At 41.1% G+C, this 16365-nt stretch overlaps 1 protein-coding gene across 4 annotated transcripts in view; it reads right to left on the reverse strand.

Annotated features, from left to right (window-relative positions):
• The window catches only part of LOC134352539 (intermembrane lipid transfer protein VPS13B-like), a 1085891-nt gene that overhangs the window by 363901 nt on the left and 705625 nt on the right, over positions 1–16365 (reverse strand). For all 4 annotated transcript variants that reach the window (XM_063059809.1, XM_063059800.1, XM_063059806.1 and 1 more), the window contains exon 25: positions 4002–4205. In XM_063059809.1, coding sequence (XP_062915879.1) covers positions 4002–4205 — 204 coding nt within the window. The remainder of the gene's footprint in view (positions 1–4001; positions 4206–16365) is intronic.

A 16365-nucleotide genomic window follows, 5' to 3' on the forward strand; every position in this document is an offset into this window, starting at 1 on the left:
GGAAATGACAGACCAGTGAATCTTACTTCAGTGGTTGGTAAGTTGATGGAAAAGATCCTGACAGGCAAGATTTATGAACATTTGGAGAGGCATAATATGATTGGGAATAGTGAGCATGGCTTTGTCAAAGGCAGGTCGTGCCTTACGAGCCTGATTGAATTTTTTGAGGATGTGACTAAACACATTAATGAAGGTAGAGCAGTAGATGTAGTGTATATGGATTTCAGCAAGGCATTTGATAAGTTACCCCATGCAAGGCTTATTGAGAAAGTAAGGAGGTATGGGATCCAAGAGGACATTGCTTTGTGAATCCAGAATTGGCTTGCCCACAGAAGGCAAAGAGTGGTTGTAGACGGGTCATATTTTACATGGAGGTCAGTGACCAGTGGTGTGCCTCAGGGATCTGTTCTGGGACCCTTACTCTTTGTAATGTTTATAAGTGACCTGGATGAGGAAGTGGAGAGATGGGTTAGTAAATTTGCTAACACAAAGGTTGGGGGTGTTGTGGATAGTGTGGAGGGCTGTCAGAGGTTACAGCGGGACATTGATAGGATGCAAAACTGGGCTGAGAAGCGGCAGATGGAGTTCAAGTCAGATAAGTATGAAGTGGTTCATTTTGGTAGGTCAAATATGATGGCAGAATATAGTATTAATGGTAAATTCTTGGCAGTGTGGAGAATCGAGGGATCTTGGGGTCCGAGCTCATAGGATACTTAAAGCTGTTGTGCAGGTTGACTCTTATGATTAAGAAGGCACACAGTGTATTGGCCTTCATGAACCGTGGGATTGACTTTAAGAGCTGAGAGGTAATGTTGCAGCTATTTAGGACCCTGGTCAGACCCCACTTGGAGTACTGTGCTCAGTTCTGGTCACTTCACTACAGGAAGGATGTGGAAACTACAGAAAGGGTGCAGAGGAGATTTACAGGGAAGTTGCCTGAATTGGGGGGCATGCCTTATGAGAATGGATTGAGTGAACTCGGCCTTTTCTCCTTGGAGTGATGGAGGATGAAAGGTGACCTGATAGAGGTGTATAAGTTGATGAGAGGCATTGATCGTGTGCAGGGCCGGACTTTAGGCAGGGCTAGGCTGGGCTGCAACCCAGGGGCCCAAGCTGCAGAGGAGCCCAAAATAGGTAGCTATCATCATGGTGGACAATAAAAAATATGAGAGTGGAGCACAGAAAAGAGAAAAGAAACAAGAACAAGAGGACCGTGAGAAAGAAGCATTAAAAAAGACATTAACATTGACAGAATTTTTTGAACCTGTTCTCGATAATGCAGCAGTACATCGCTCTTGTCACAGTCTGACACCAGTGGACAAACAGAGACTTGTACAACAGCTTAGCGCAAGCACCAGCGTTAGCACAGGACCACCGTCCTTGCCACAGTCAGCAGCTAACGTTGAAGGGGCAGAGAGCATGACTTTGGGATTCCCAACCACAGATGCTTCGAACAACCAAGTCAGGCCGCCATTAATGTTAACGTTACCGCTACTGAGGATCCTTACAGCACTGATCCTGCTCGCTGGGGAAAGGAAATGTTAGATGATTCAGTCTGAGCGTACTGGGCTAAGAAATGGCCGGAGTCCTGCCAGACTAAGGATGTGGATATCAAAGCATTGGAACGAGTATACAAACAGCAGAGACTTTTTTCCTCCAAATTTCACTTCAAACGCAAGCTCATAAATGGTGAGTACATATCAAGGCAATGGCTCTTATATTTCCCTTTCACCGGCTGTGTGTTTTGCTTTGCATGCCGCATCTTCAGTGATGGTAACTGTCAGTCCATCTTCGAAACTGGCTTTAGCGACTGGAAAAATGCCACCAAGCGCATAGGAGACCATGAAAATAGCGAACACCGCAGGAAAACGATACTGGCCTACATTACACTAGCCTCTGACAGCGGAAGAATAGATACAGAACTGCAAAAACAGGACGAGTCAGAGTGTGTCTACCAGACCGACATATTGAGAAGAGTGTTGGTGGTTGTGAAGTTTTTGGTCTGGCTAACCGAGGCTCCTGTGACATATTTGGCAGGCCTGACAACGGCAACTACATAGGCTCAGATCCACAATGGGACAGGACAGGCTAAATCATCTTGCTCTGGTGTCACTTGAAAGTGATCTTGTTCGGAAACTGGGTTTTAGTGATCTGATCAAGGACTTTGCTGTGAAGAAATCCAGAAGAACTAGGCTTTAATTTTGAAAAATAAGCATCTGACTTTGTAAATATCTAGGCTTGTGTGTCATTGCTGTTCCTGTTTTTGTGGCAATAGGCTAATAGTTGACTGTTTACAAACTTAGTAAGTAATAAGTGGTCTTTACTCTGCAAGCCACACAGTACAGCAATAGGTTAGTATGTGCTAGATCTCATTTTTCAAAAAGACTGTTGGAGTACTGTCAAATTTCCTAGTTTGCCATAGTGCCATCTCTCTTGGCCTTTTTGTCTCTCATTTCTATTTTACTTTCTCAGAACACACAGTTGAGAAAAATACCTAGATAAAAATGCTTTGGCATTGCTTGAGAAATAAGGCCAATGGTATGTGCAGCAACAGCTAAATAAAGACTTAAGATTGGGTACATCATACTTCGTCTCCCTCATAACTTTACTAAGCCAACTAAGCCTCGGTCAATTTTTGAGTGCTTTAGATGCTGTCCTTCAAACTAAGAATCTGCATTACTTTCTGTCCTCCCTCTTAAGGTCTGTAAGCTTATAACCTACGTATTGTACAAAACCAATGTCTTGGTCCACAGCTTTTATATTTAGACCAATACAACCTTTGCTCTTGTTCTTGCCATTTTTTGCTTGGTACAGCAGCATTTTATGGTGTCGGCGGGGACCCTGGCCCCACTAAATCCGGCTCTGATCATGTAGATAGTCAGAGGCTTTCTTCCAGGGCTGAAATGGCAAGCACGAGAGGGCACAGTTTTAAGGTGCTTGGAAGTAGGTACAGAGGAGATGTCAGGGCAAGTTTTTTTTTACACAGAGAGTGCATGGAATGGGCTGTCAGTGACAGTGATGGCGGCAGATACGATAGGGACTTTTGAGAGACTCCTGGATAGGTACATGGACCTTAGAAAAATAGAGGGCTATGGGTAAGGACATATTCGGCACAGCTTTGTGGGCCAAAGGGCTGTAGGTTTTCTGTTTCTATTAACTCTATGGATAGAAAATTCTGAAGATTCGCTACATCTGAGTGCACAAATTCTCTTTAGCAAGAGCTAAATAGCCCAGCCCTCATTTTGAAATAGTGATTCCTAATTCTTATCTCCTCAGCCTGTGAAACATCTCCACATTATCTACTCAATCATGCCCCCGAAGAATGCTGTACATTTCAATGAAGTTATTTCTTGAACAGATGTTCTACTTCATTAACCTTTCCTCAAATGACAAATCCACTGTCTCAGGAAAGCTTCGTTATTCTTCTTCTATTATAAGTATGACCTTTATCAGTAAATAAATAGTGTGAAAGAGAATAGTGAGGTAGTGTTCATGGACCATTCAAAAATTTAAGTGGAGGGAAAGAGGCTGTTCCCAATACATTGACTTAAGAGTTCTGTCAAATGCAGCTTAATGCTTTACAAGACCCTTATTTAAAAACTAAAATTTCTAATGACAAAATGAAATAAGAGCATATCTAAGGTATATGGAAGCATTAATAAATATCAAAATTATCATTGGCTTGGTAAGAAAGCAACCACATACATCATCAATGTTTACTCATACCAACTTTCCATTCACTTTAAGCCCATATGCAATACAACCACAACAAAGCTGTGCAAATCATATAAATCAAGAGTAATTTGAGACATTAGGGTAGTTTTGCCAATGTCAATTCTTTAAAAATTATGCATAATTTTCTACAGATTTTCAAATACTAAAGAAAAATAAATTACTACAGTTGTGTGGCACACTCTGAAATGCCCAAAACAAAAAGGTAAAAATATAAATGGGCTCAAATAAACTACAACAATTTTCATCTCAATGGAGAGTCAACTCACCTCTGTAGTGGTGCCAATATCAGCAGAAGGACTACAAGTGCTGGCATCTGGTGGTGCTGTACTGACACTGCTCCTCACAGGTGACCCTGGCATTTGTCCAAAGGAAGAATCTGGATGCGCAGAAGACTGCCGCAAAATGCCTTTTTTCTGTATTTTCTCCCAAGCATTATTCATACTGTGCGCCAGCTCATATAATAACTGCACCTATTCAACGGTAGAGAATGAAAAAATGGGCTTCAGAAGCATACCCAAGCATTGATAACAATTATTCTACAATTCCTATAACCTGCTTCTAAGAGTCACAGACGACAACAACACAGCTGGTCTATCTTTCTCCTGTACTCTGGCTCCTGACCATCTAAAACTTTGCCAACAATAGTTGTGTTCTTGGTAAATTTATAGAAGGCATCTGAGCCGTGCCTAGCCACACTGTCCTGGTTGTAGGAAGAATAGAGCAGTGGGTTAAGCATCCATCCTCAAGGTGTGCCGTTGTTGATTTTCAGTGCAGAGATTTTATTTCCGATCTGCACTGACTGTGCTCTCCCAATGAGGAAGTCAAGAATCACCATGGCAATCCAATCATCTGCCAAGTCCCATATACCTACACAGAGGCCATATCCCTCCAAACCACCTCCCTATCCAAATGTCTCTTAAATGTTACATTTGAACCCATATCTGCCACTTCTGCTGGCAGCTCGTTCCACATTTACACCACCCTCTGAGCGAAGAAAACTCCCCTTGGATTCCTCTTGAATATTTTGCCTTTCACCCTAAATCGATGATCTCTAGTTCTAATCTCCCCCAACCTGAGAGGAAAAAGCCTGCATGCATTCACCCTATTTATACCTCTCATAATTTTGCGTACCTCTATAAGTTCTCCCTTAATTCTCCTGGGCTCCAGGGAATTAAGTCGTAACCTATTCAACCTTTCCCTATAACTCAGGTTCTCAGGTCCCAGCAACATCTCTATAAATTTTATCTGTACTATTTCAAGCTTATTAATATCTTTCTTTTAGATAGGTGATCAGATCTCACCAGTCTTAATTCAGCCTCATCATGATCTATCCATAATAATACAGCCAACTGCAATTTATAAAATACTTAAAAGTACAGAATGCCATTTAGTCCATTAAGCCTGGCTAGTCCATATTGTTCATGAGGATAACATGGGAATATGTCACAGAACTGAGTCTTTCCATGGCAGGAATTAAATCAAGCTCTTTCTCACCTTTTCTCCTCTAAATCTATCAGTATCACCCTCCATTCCCTTCCCTCTTGACCAAGCTTCACTAAATGCAACTAAACTATTCAGCACAATCATTTCCCAAGGGACTGAGTTGCACATTTTTACTCTTTGTACAAAGGAGTTTCTCTGAATATACTTTTGGTTTTCCCTTACATCCATAGCCTCTGGTTTCTTCACAAATGGAACCATGCTCTCAGTATCCAGTCTATAAAAATCCTTCAACATTTTTCAGACCTCTATTGGGTTACTTATAAAAAAACAGATCACAGAACAGTACAGCACAGTATGGGGCTTTCAGCCTATAACGTGCTGACCTACAGAATCCTATTCCATGTTCAATACAACTCTTGCCCCCTAAACAGACCATAACCCTCATTTGTCTTACATCCATGGGCCTAACTATGACTTCTCAGTTTGCTTTCCACAAGAAAAAAGGGACTTGGTCTATTCATTATCTCTTGAAATGTACACCCTCAACTTTCCTGGTCCATCCTAGTTAACCTTTTCTGCATCCCTTCAGTGAGTCTACATCAGAATCAGAATCAGGTTTATTATGAGACGTGAAATTTGTTAATTTAGCAGCAGCAGTTCAATGCAATACATAATAAAAAAATAAATGAAATAAAAATAATAGTATTAAATAAGTAAATCAATTACAATAAATCAAATACAGTATCACTCATAATACAGCAAACAGAACCATATACAGCATTCCAAGAGTGGGCTAGCTACACAGTCAATATTGTTCTAACATAACTTCCCCTTATTTCAGTTTAATCCATCTGGAAGTAAACTTAGTGCTCAGTTTGTTTTCATCATGGCTTTGCCTATAGTACAGTCTTTAGTTGAAAAGCACAATATTGTAGATGCTGGAAATCCAGGGTAAAAATAGAAAATACTGGAAAAACTCAACTCTACTTCCCTGTATTCAGGTATAACCATATCTGTAACCTACATCACAGTGCTTAAGGCTTAGTGTATTTGTACTTGAGATCTCTTTGTTCCCTCACACTACCTTTATTTAACTGACAAAAGTACAAAGAGAAGATTTTCGATAGTTTTACTGACCAACTTAATTGTATTTTGTAAACATACACAAATTTAGAATTTGATGGCTGCAACACACTCAACAAAAGTTGGGACAGAGGCATGTTTACCATTGTGTTACATCACCTTTCCTTTTAATAACACTTTTTAATCGTTTTGGAACTGAGGATACTAATTGTAGTAGATTTGCAATTGGAAATTTTGTCCCTTCTTGCTTGATATAAGACTTCAGCTGCTCAACAGTCCATGGTCTCCGTTGTCTGATTCTCCTCTTCATGATGCGCCATACATTTTCAATAGGAGATAGATCTGGACTGGCAGCAGGCCAGTCAAGCACACGCACTCTGTGTCTACAAAGCCATGCTGTTGTAGCCCGTGCAGAATGTGGTCTGGCATTGTCCTGCTGAAATAAGCATGGACGTCCCGGGAAGAGACCTCGCCTTGATGGCAACAGATGTCTCTCTAAAATCTTAATGTACGCCTCAGAGTCAATGGTACCTTCACATACATGCAACTCACCCATGCCGTGGGCACTCATGCACCCCCATACTATCACAGATGCTGGCTTTTGCACCTTTCGCTGACAACAAACTGGATGGTTGTTTTCACCTTTGGCATGGAGAACTCGACACCCGTTTTTTCCGAAAACTAGCTGAAATGTGGATTCATCTGACCACAGCACATAGTTCCACAGTCTTTCGGTGCATCTGAGATGAGCTCGGGCCCAGAGAACTCACCGGCGTTTCTGCATAGAGTTGATGTATGGCTTCCTCCTTGCGTAATACAGTTTCAAGTTACATTTCTGGATGCAGCAACAGACGTGTTGAGTGACAATGGTTTTCCGAAGTACTCCCGAGCCCAGGTGGCTATAATTGTCACAGTAGCATGACAGTTTCTTAGGCAGTGCCGCCTGAGGGCTCGAAGATCACGCGCATTCAACAGTGGTTTCCGACCTTGCCCTTTACGCACTGAGATGTCTCTGAATTCTTTGAATCTTTTCACAATATTATGTACTGTAGATGTTGAAAGACCTAAATTCTCTGCAATCTTGCGTTCAGAAATGTTCCTTTTGAACTGACTAACAATTCTCTCACGAATTTTGGCACAAAGGGGTGAGCCACGACCCATCCTTGCTTGCAAAGACTGAGCCTTTGATGGACGCCACTTTTATACCCAGTCATGATACCTCACCTGATAACAATTAGCCTGCTTAATGTGGAGTCTTCCAAACCAGTGTTACTGGAATATCTTGTGCACTTTTCAATCTTATTTTAACTCTGTCCAAACTTTTGTTGAGTGTGTTGCAGCCATCAAATTCTAAATTTGTGTATGTTTACAAAATACAATTAAGTTGGTCAGTAAAACTATTGAAAATCTTTTCTTTGTACTTTTGTCAGTTAAATAAAGGTTCACGTGAATTAACATATCACAGATTTTTGTTTTTATTGCATTTTGGAAAATATCCCAATTTTTCTGGAAATGGTGTTTGTGTAACCTCTTGTACTCACTGGCTCGGCAGATGAAGGCAAGTATGTCATATGCCTTCTTTGCTACTCTGTTGACCTGTGTTGCCACATTCAGGGATCTATGCACTTGCACCCCGAAGACTCTTTGTTCAACAAACTCCTCAGAGTCCTGCCCCAGTTTAACTTTGCAGAGTACATCACTTCCCACTTGTCTGTGTTTAACTCCATCCGCTCTTTGCCATAAGTCAAATTCTAATTCCCTGCACTTACTCTTGAATTTCATAAAGATTGTTATCCAAACCAAAAGTTATAGTTTCTGTAAGTCACACTGTCATACTTTACATCAAAATCAATTATATTTATATACATGGATTTAGCAGCAAGAGTAAGATTGCTTTTAATAACAGTAATAAAAATTGGGACAGAATCACGATAGCCCATACTTTGAAATATTAATGACAGACAATGGACACCATCATTTCTTGTGAAACCAATAATTCCCCAGATACACATGTATGGTTAAATGCATAAATCCAGAAGTTGCTGTTAGTAATCACTGTTCCTCCACAGAGAGTGCGTTTTATCTTCTTATTGGCAACATAGGTGAAAACAAGGTTTCACTCCCAAATGAGCTCAATGGCTTTTATTCTCGTTTTGACCATGAAGACACCTTCATGAACCCCCACAGCTGTGGTTTTAGTCTCCGAGGCTGATGGGAGAGCATCCTTCAGAACAGTGAACTCACGGAAAGCATCCAGCCCAGATGGGGTACCTGGCCAGTTGATTTGTGCTGATCAACTGCCTGATGTATTCACTGATATCTTTAAGCTCTTGCTTTGGAAGTCTGAGGTATCCACCTGCTTCAGTTAGACTAATTATACCAATAACCAAGAAGAACCTGCCTCAGTGACAATCACCCAGTACCATTTAGATCCACTGTGAAGAAGTGCTTTGAGAGATTGGTGATGGAACTTGCCTCCACGACTATTGTCCAGTAACGCTTACATAAGACCATAAGACAGCAGTAGAATTAGGCCATTTAGATCATTGAGTCTGCTCTGCCATTTCATCATGGCTGATCTATTTCCCTCTCAACTCAATTTTCCTGCCTTCTCCCCATAACCTTTCACACCCTGACTTATCAAGGATCTATAAACCTCCAGTTTAAATACATCCAAATGACCTGGACTCCACTGCCCCCTGCAGCATGAATTCCACAGATTCACCATTGTCTGGCTAAAGAAATTCCTCCTCATCTCCATTCTAAATGGATGTCTCTCTAATTGTGCCCTCTAGTCTTAGGACTTACCCGCTATAGGAAATATCCTCACTACATCCACTTTATCTACATCTTTCAAAATTCAATAGGTTTCAATGAAATCCCCATTCATTCTTCTAAATTCCAGCAAGCATAGGTCTACAGCCATCAAACATTCATCATATGATAAGACTTTCATTCCCCGAATCATTTTTGTGAAACTTCTTTGAAAACTCTCCAATATCAGCACATCCTTTCATAGATAGGGGCCTAAAACTACTCACAATACTCCAAGTGAGGCCTCACCTGTGCTTTATAAAGCCTCAATGTTACATCCTTGTCTTCATATTCTAGACCTCTCAAAATGATTGCTAACATTGCATTTGCCTTCTTCACTACAGACTCAACCTGCAAGTTAATCTTTAAGAAATCCTGCACAAGGACCCCAAGTCCCTTTGTATCTTGGATTTTTGAATTTTCTCCGTTCAGAAAATAGTCTACGCTTTTGTTCCTTCTACCAAAGCGCATGACCAGACACTTCCTGACACTGTATTCCATCTGCCCCTTCTTTGCCCATTCTCCTAACCTGTCTAAGACCTTCTGCATCTTCCCTGCTTCCTCAACACTACATGTCCCTCTACCTATCTTCCTATTATCCTCAAACTTGGCTACAAAGCCATCAATTCCATTTTCCAAATCATTGATATACAATGTGAAAAGAAATGGTTCCAAACCGACTCCTGCAGAACACCACTAGTCACCAGCAGCCAATCAGAAAAGGCTTCCTTTATTCCCACTCCTTGCCTCCAGCCAATTAACTATATCCATGCTAGTATCTTTCCTGTAATACCATGGGCTGTTACTTTGCTAAGCAGGCTCACGCGTGGCACCTTGTCAGAGGCCTGCTAGAAGTCCAAGTACACAACATCCACTGATTTTCCTTTGTCTACCCTGCTTGTTATTTCATCAAAGAATTCCAACAGATTTGTCAGGCTTTGGCCTATTTTTACCATGTTCCTCCAAGTACCCCAAAACCTCATCCATAATAATGGACTCCAACTATTTTCCCATCCAGTGAAGTCAGGCAAATTGACCTATAATTTCCTTTCTTCTGCCTCCCTCCCTACATAAAGAGTGGAGTGACATTTGCAATTTTCCAGTCCTCCAGAAACATTCCAGAATCTAGTGATTCTTGAAAAATCATTACTGATGCCTTCATAATCTATTCAGCTGCCTCTTTCAGAACCCTGGGGTGTAGTCAGTCTGGTCCAGCTTCTATCTTCAGATCTTTCAGCTTCTCAAACACCTTCTCCTTAGTAATAGTAACAACACTCACTTCCGTCCCTGACACTTCCAAATTTCCGGCAAACTGCTAGTATCTTCCACAGTGAAGACTGTTGCAAAACACTTATTCAGTTCATCCACCATTTCTTTGTCCCCCACTACTACTTTTCCAGTGATATTAGTCAATGGTCTTACACCTATTCTCATCTCTTTTTTACTCTTTATATATCTGAAAAAAATTTTGATATCTTTCTTTGATATTATTGGCAAGTTTACCTTCATATTTCATCTTTTCTCTTATGGCTTTTTTAGTTGCCTTCTGTGAGTGGTTAAAAGCTTCCCAAGCCTCTAATTTCCCACTAATGTTTCCTCTATTATATACCCTGCTTTTGTTTTAAATTGCCTTTGACTTCCCTTGTGTCATCCTGCCTGTAGAATACTACTTCTTCTCTGGGATGTATCTATCCTGTGTTTTCCAAATCGCTTCTAGAATCTCCAGCTATTGCTACTCTGACGTCAATCCTGTGAGTGATCCCTTCCAATCAACATTGGCCAGTTTCTCTCTCATGCCTCTGTAATTCTTTTTACTCCACTGTAATTCTGATACATTTGACTGTAGCTTTTTCCTCTCAAATTGCAAGGTATACTCTATCATATTATGATCACTGCCTTAAGCTCCCAAATCAAATCCAGTTTATTACACAACAGCCAATCCAGAATAGCTGATCCTCTAGTGGGCTCAACCACAAGCTGCTCTAAAAAGCCTTCTCATAGGCATTCTACAGACTCTCTCTCGGGATCAAAAATCAGCACCAGCCCAATTTTCCCAATCTACCTGCATATTGAAATACCCCATGACTACCATAACATTGCCCTTTTGGCATGCGTTTTCATATCCTGTTGTAATTTGTACCCCACATCCTGGCTGCTGTTCCAAGGCCTATATATAACTCTCATCAGGTACTTTTTACACTTGCAGTTCCTTAATTCTACCCACACCGATTCTACACCTTCTGATCCTATGCCATCTCTTTCCAAGGATTTGATTTCATTTTTACCATCAGAGCCATGCCATCCCCTCTGCTTACCTGCCTGTCCTTTCAATACAATGGGTATCCTTGTATGTTAAGCTCCCAACTATAACCTTCTTTCAGTCATGATTCAGTGAGGCCCGCAATCTTACCTGCCAAGCTCTAACTGCATCTACCTTACTCTGTATACTGTGTGCATTGAAATATAACACCTTCAGCCCTATATTCTTTACCTTTTTCGATTTTGTCCTCTGTTACATTGCAACTCATCTCACTGACTGTAATATTGCCCTATCCCCTGCCTGTCCTTCCTGACAGTCTCACTATATACCAACTGCCCCATCCTCAGCACTATCACTTAGTTTCCACCACCCCCTTGTCAAATTAGTCTAAACCTTCCCCAACAGTTCTAGCAAACCTGCCCACAATGATATTGGTTCCTCTTGGGTTCATATGTAACCCACCACTTTGGACAGGTCATACCTGCACCGGAAGAGATCCCAATAATCAAGAAATCTGCTCACCCTCCCCCTTTAGAATGCCATGGACCCAATCCCAGTCACTGGCACTGGGACCTGGGAGGCAACAAACCATTCATGTCTCTATTGTGCCCACAGCATCTCATATCTACTCTTCTAACTGTGGAATCCCCTAGCAATACTGCAGTCCTCTTCTTCCCAATTCACTTCTGAAGCACAGTGCCAGAGACCCAGTCGCTTTGGCTTCCCCTGGTACATTGTCCATCCCAACAGTATCCAAAGAGGTATGCTTATCATTGAGGGGAACAGCCACAGAGGTACTCTGCACAAGCTGCCTATTTCCTTCCCCCCTCCTGACGGTTACTGCGGTACCTTGCCTCCTGCAATTTAGGGGTGACAATTGCCCTCTAGCTCCTATCTATCACTTCCTCAGTTTTTCATATGAGCTGAAGGTCATCGAGCTGCAGCACCAGCTCCAGTTCCTTATTTTCTGAGCAGCTGCAGCTCAGTGCTCCTGGTGCAAATGTGGTTATTCAGGAGGCTAGAGGTCTCCCAGAATTCCAACTTCTCAAATAAAGAACACAACACAGCCTCTGAAGCTCTATGTACTAAGAGAAGAAGAATCTTACCAAATATGTACCTCACCCAAGCCTGTTCTCACTGAAGCATGATGAGCCAAAGCCTCCCCACTAACACTGGTCCACTCTGCTTGTACCTACCTTGTTTTTATTTTCCCTTGCAAATGGATTGCTATTTGATTGGGCTACTGGAAAACAGCAAAAGCTCACAAATGCTCCTTTTTTAAATCACACTCGCAGACCTGTGAGTTGCCTTCTCTGTCACTTCCAATTCAATTGGGCTGCCAAGAAAATGCTGAAGGTCCACAGATGATCCTTTTTAAAAGCTCACTCACAGACCCGTGAGATGCTTCCTCCCTCACTACCAACTTGATTGGGCCGCCGGAAAAAACACCCAGTGTGATGAAGTACTTTGAGAGGTTGATGTTTATTTCTGACCATTTAAGGCATTTAATTGATTGACACGCTTATTATTATTTCTTTTTGTATTTGCACACTGGTTGTTCATCCGTCTTGTTGGGTGCGGTCTTTCATTGGTTCTATTGTGTTTCTTTGTATTTATTGTGATTGCTGAATCTCAGGGTTGTATATGGTAACATATATATACTTTGATAATAAATTTATTTTGAACTTTGAACTATTATAACCTTTGGAAATCAGTATTTTATTAACTATTCTTGCTTTAATCAACCCTGAAATGTTATGCTTTGATGCACAAGATACAAGTTAGGCTTTAATAGCATAGGAGACCATAGTTACTGCTGAGGAAAATCTGGACTCATAAAAATATTCTTTGATATTTGTAGAAATTGTTTCCTTGAGAAAAATACTTTAAATAATAATGGATTGAAATAATATTGATTATACATGTTATTGTAATGTGTATATTAATTATCAGCTGTCATGTTTGTAGTTCAATGTTTATTTCTGACCTGACCATTTAATTGATTGACAGATTGATTAGTTTTTTTTACATATTGATTTGGAGTTGAGAGTTTTTTTCAATGGAATTGTCTGCCTGAGAAATCTGTCCTTCCCTTTCCACCAAAAGCAACAACATGTATTACCAGTTGACTACAAAATCCAGGCTACAAAACTTGCATCTACATAGCACTTATTATGGCATTATGTCATTCTGATGTGTTTTATAGACATTGGAGTTCTTTGAAGTCTATTATACAGATATTTCATTTTAACAGAACCACAAAGCACAAATCTGTAACGAAAACTTTAGTTATCAATAAAAATACAAAATTTTCACTATGCTTCAATTCTATTGTTACAGAAATACTACAGAATCATATAATTTTTAATCACAAAACTAGGCCACCTGGTCCATCAACTCTCCATTAACACTTCCCCATGAAGCACCTGGTCTAATCCAATTCTCTACCACTCAATCCACATTTATATTGCTTAGTATTGCAAGTTCACTGCACATAAGGAAAGGAATCCTTGATTCTAGAGTAAATTAACTGTATTAGAAGTGCACACAGCTGTGCACCATACTAAACATTTTAATTTAAAAATAAAATCTGGTGCTTTTGAAAATGTACAGCCTCTAGGGAGATCAAGACTGTAAAATTTGCCTCTCATGTGGGTTACACAGATGCAGCATACCATGTTGCTGCTCTAGTTCTAAGAGTTAGCTAAACTCTGCTTTAGGAATTTCTAAACAATCTTGCAGGATCTTATAAATAGAAAGTTATTAAAAGATGTTGCTGGAACTATTGATCTGCCAGGCCATTTGGTCTTGCAGCCCAGTGTGTCTCGCTATCTTACTTTCCTTTTCCAAAACACTCCTTAGAAGACATTCCTTCAGTCTCCTGTCAACCTTCAATGCTTTGACATCTTTCACTATCCACCCTTGCTCCCTTATTGCAAAGTAGTACATCAGTGCCACCTATCAAATGGCTCCTGATGCTAATACACAACCACATAGCTGAAGTTCCTTTTGGTACTTACCATTATTCAATTTGAAAAAATCATTTAGAGATATAGCATGGTAATAGGTCGTTCTGACCCAACCAAGCCCACGCCATCCAATTACACCCATGTGACCAATTAACCTACTAACTCATACCCCTTTGGAATGTGGGAGGAAACCAGAGCACCCAGGGGAAACTCAAGCGGTCATAGGGAAAACATAGAAACTCCTTATAGACAGCAGTGGAATTGAGCCCAGATCAATGGCACTGTAATAGCATTACCCTAACTGCTATGCTACCTATGGTCAAGTTTAAACAAATGTGAAAAATCTATCCCATAATGATTTGAAGCACCCTGGACCTGGAATAGGTTTGTTTTTGTCACATGTATGAAGATACAGTGAAAAGTATTTGTTTGCATGCCATCTAGACGAACGATACTTAGTACACAGAGGTAATAAAATAGAAAGCAGAATATAGTGTTAAAATGCAATGCAGTAAACAAATAAAGTGCAAGCTGTCTGGGAGATACCTTTTAGTGAAAAAGAGGTCAGTTCAAGAGTCTAATTCCAATACAGGCAAGATTAAAATTCTGCGAAACTATAGGGAACCTGATCATGAACCTAATTCTAATACTGAGTGACAATGCAGTATATCATAGAACATGTTAACCATGAGAAATAAATCTTATTTGTTATCCTTTTGAGTAACTACCAGTTTTGACCTATGTCGAAGAAAAGTTGATTTCATATCATCATGAGAAACAAAACTAGATTTCCTTCAAATGGAAAACAAGCCCATCAAATATGGCATTAGTGGAGGACCAATCAATTCAAAGACAGAGAGAGAGTTTTGCACAGGTCAGGGAGAAGAGTTTAAAAAAGGAGCGTTTCGCGGGGCTTGACATATTAGAATCGTGGATATGACTGTGAGGACAGTTTTCTGTTCTGAGAGTCAGATGTAGGATGTCCGCGAGAGCTTTAGCCTCCCTGTTGGCCACATCTGTGCCAGGTACATCGAGCTGCTGCTCGTTAGAGACCAAGTTAGGGAACTGCAGCTGCAGTTCAATGACATTCGGCTTGTTAGGGACAGCGAAGAGGTGATAGACAGGAGCTACAGGCAGGTAGTCACCCCAGGACCTCAGGACACAGATAAGTGGATGACCGTCAGGAGAGGGAAGGGAGGGCGTCAGGTAGTGGAGAGCACCCCTGTGGCTGTCCCCCTTAACAATAAGTACTCCATTTTGAGTGCTGTTGGGGCGGTCGAGCAAACTGGAGGAAGCAGCAGTGGCCATACCTCTGGCACTGAGTCTGGCCCTGTGACTCAGAAGGGTAGGGAGCAGAAGAGGAAGGCAGCGGTAGTCAGGGCTCCATAGTTAGGGGAACAGATAGGTGATTCTATGGACACAAAAAAGAAACAAGGATGGTAGTTTGCCTCCCAGGTGCCAGGGTTTGTGATATTTCTGAGCACATCCACAATATCTTGAAATGGGAGGGTGAACAGCCAGAGGTCATGGTACATATTGATACCAATGACATAGGTGGAAAAAGGGAGGAGGTCCTGAAAGCAGAATACAGGGAGTTAGGAAGGAAGCTGAGAAGCAGGACCTCAAAGGTAGTAATCTCAGAATAGTTGCCTTGCCACGTGACAGTGAGTATAGGTTTAGAATGAGGCGGAGGATAAATGCATAGCTGAAGGATTGGAGCAGGGAGGCAGGGATTCAGATTTTTGGATCATTGGGACCTCCTCTGGGCCAGGTGTGACCTGTACAAAAAGTACGGGTTGCACTTGAATCCAAGGGGGACCAATATCTTGGTGGGGAGGTTTGCTAATGCTATTGGGGAGGATTTAAACTAGAATTGCAGAGGGGTAGGAACCAAAGTAAAGAAGCAGAGGATGGGGAGATAGAGACAGCTTGAAGGAAGTTTGTGAGGAAGGAGAGGCAGATGTTCGAGCAAAGATGCACTAAGCCTGATGGTTTGAGATGTGTCTATTTTATTGCAAGGAATATCATAAACAAGGCAAATGAACTTAAGAGCATGGATCG

The sequence above is a fragment of the Mobula hypostoma genome, chromosome 1 (genome assembly GCF_963921235.1).
Source record: "Mobula hypostoma chromosome 1, sMobHyp1.1, whole genome shotgun sequence".
Taxonomy (NCBI): Eukaryota; Metazoa; Chordata; class Chondrichthyes; order Myliobatiformes; family Myliobatidae; genus Mobula; species Mobula hypostoma.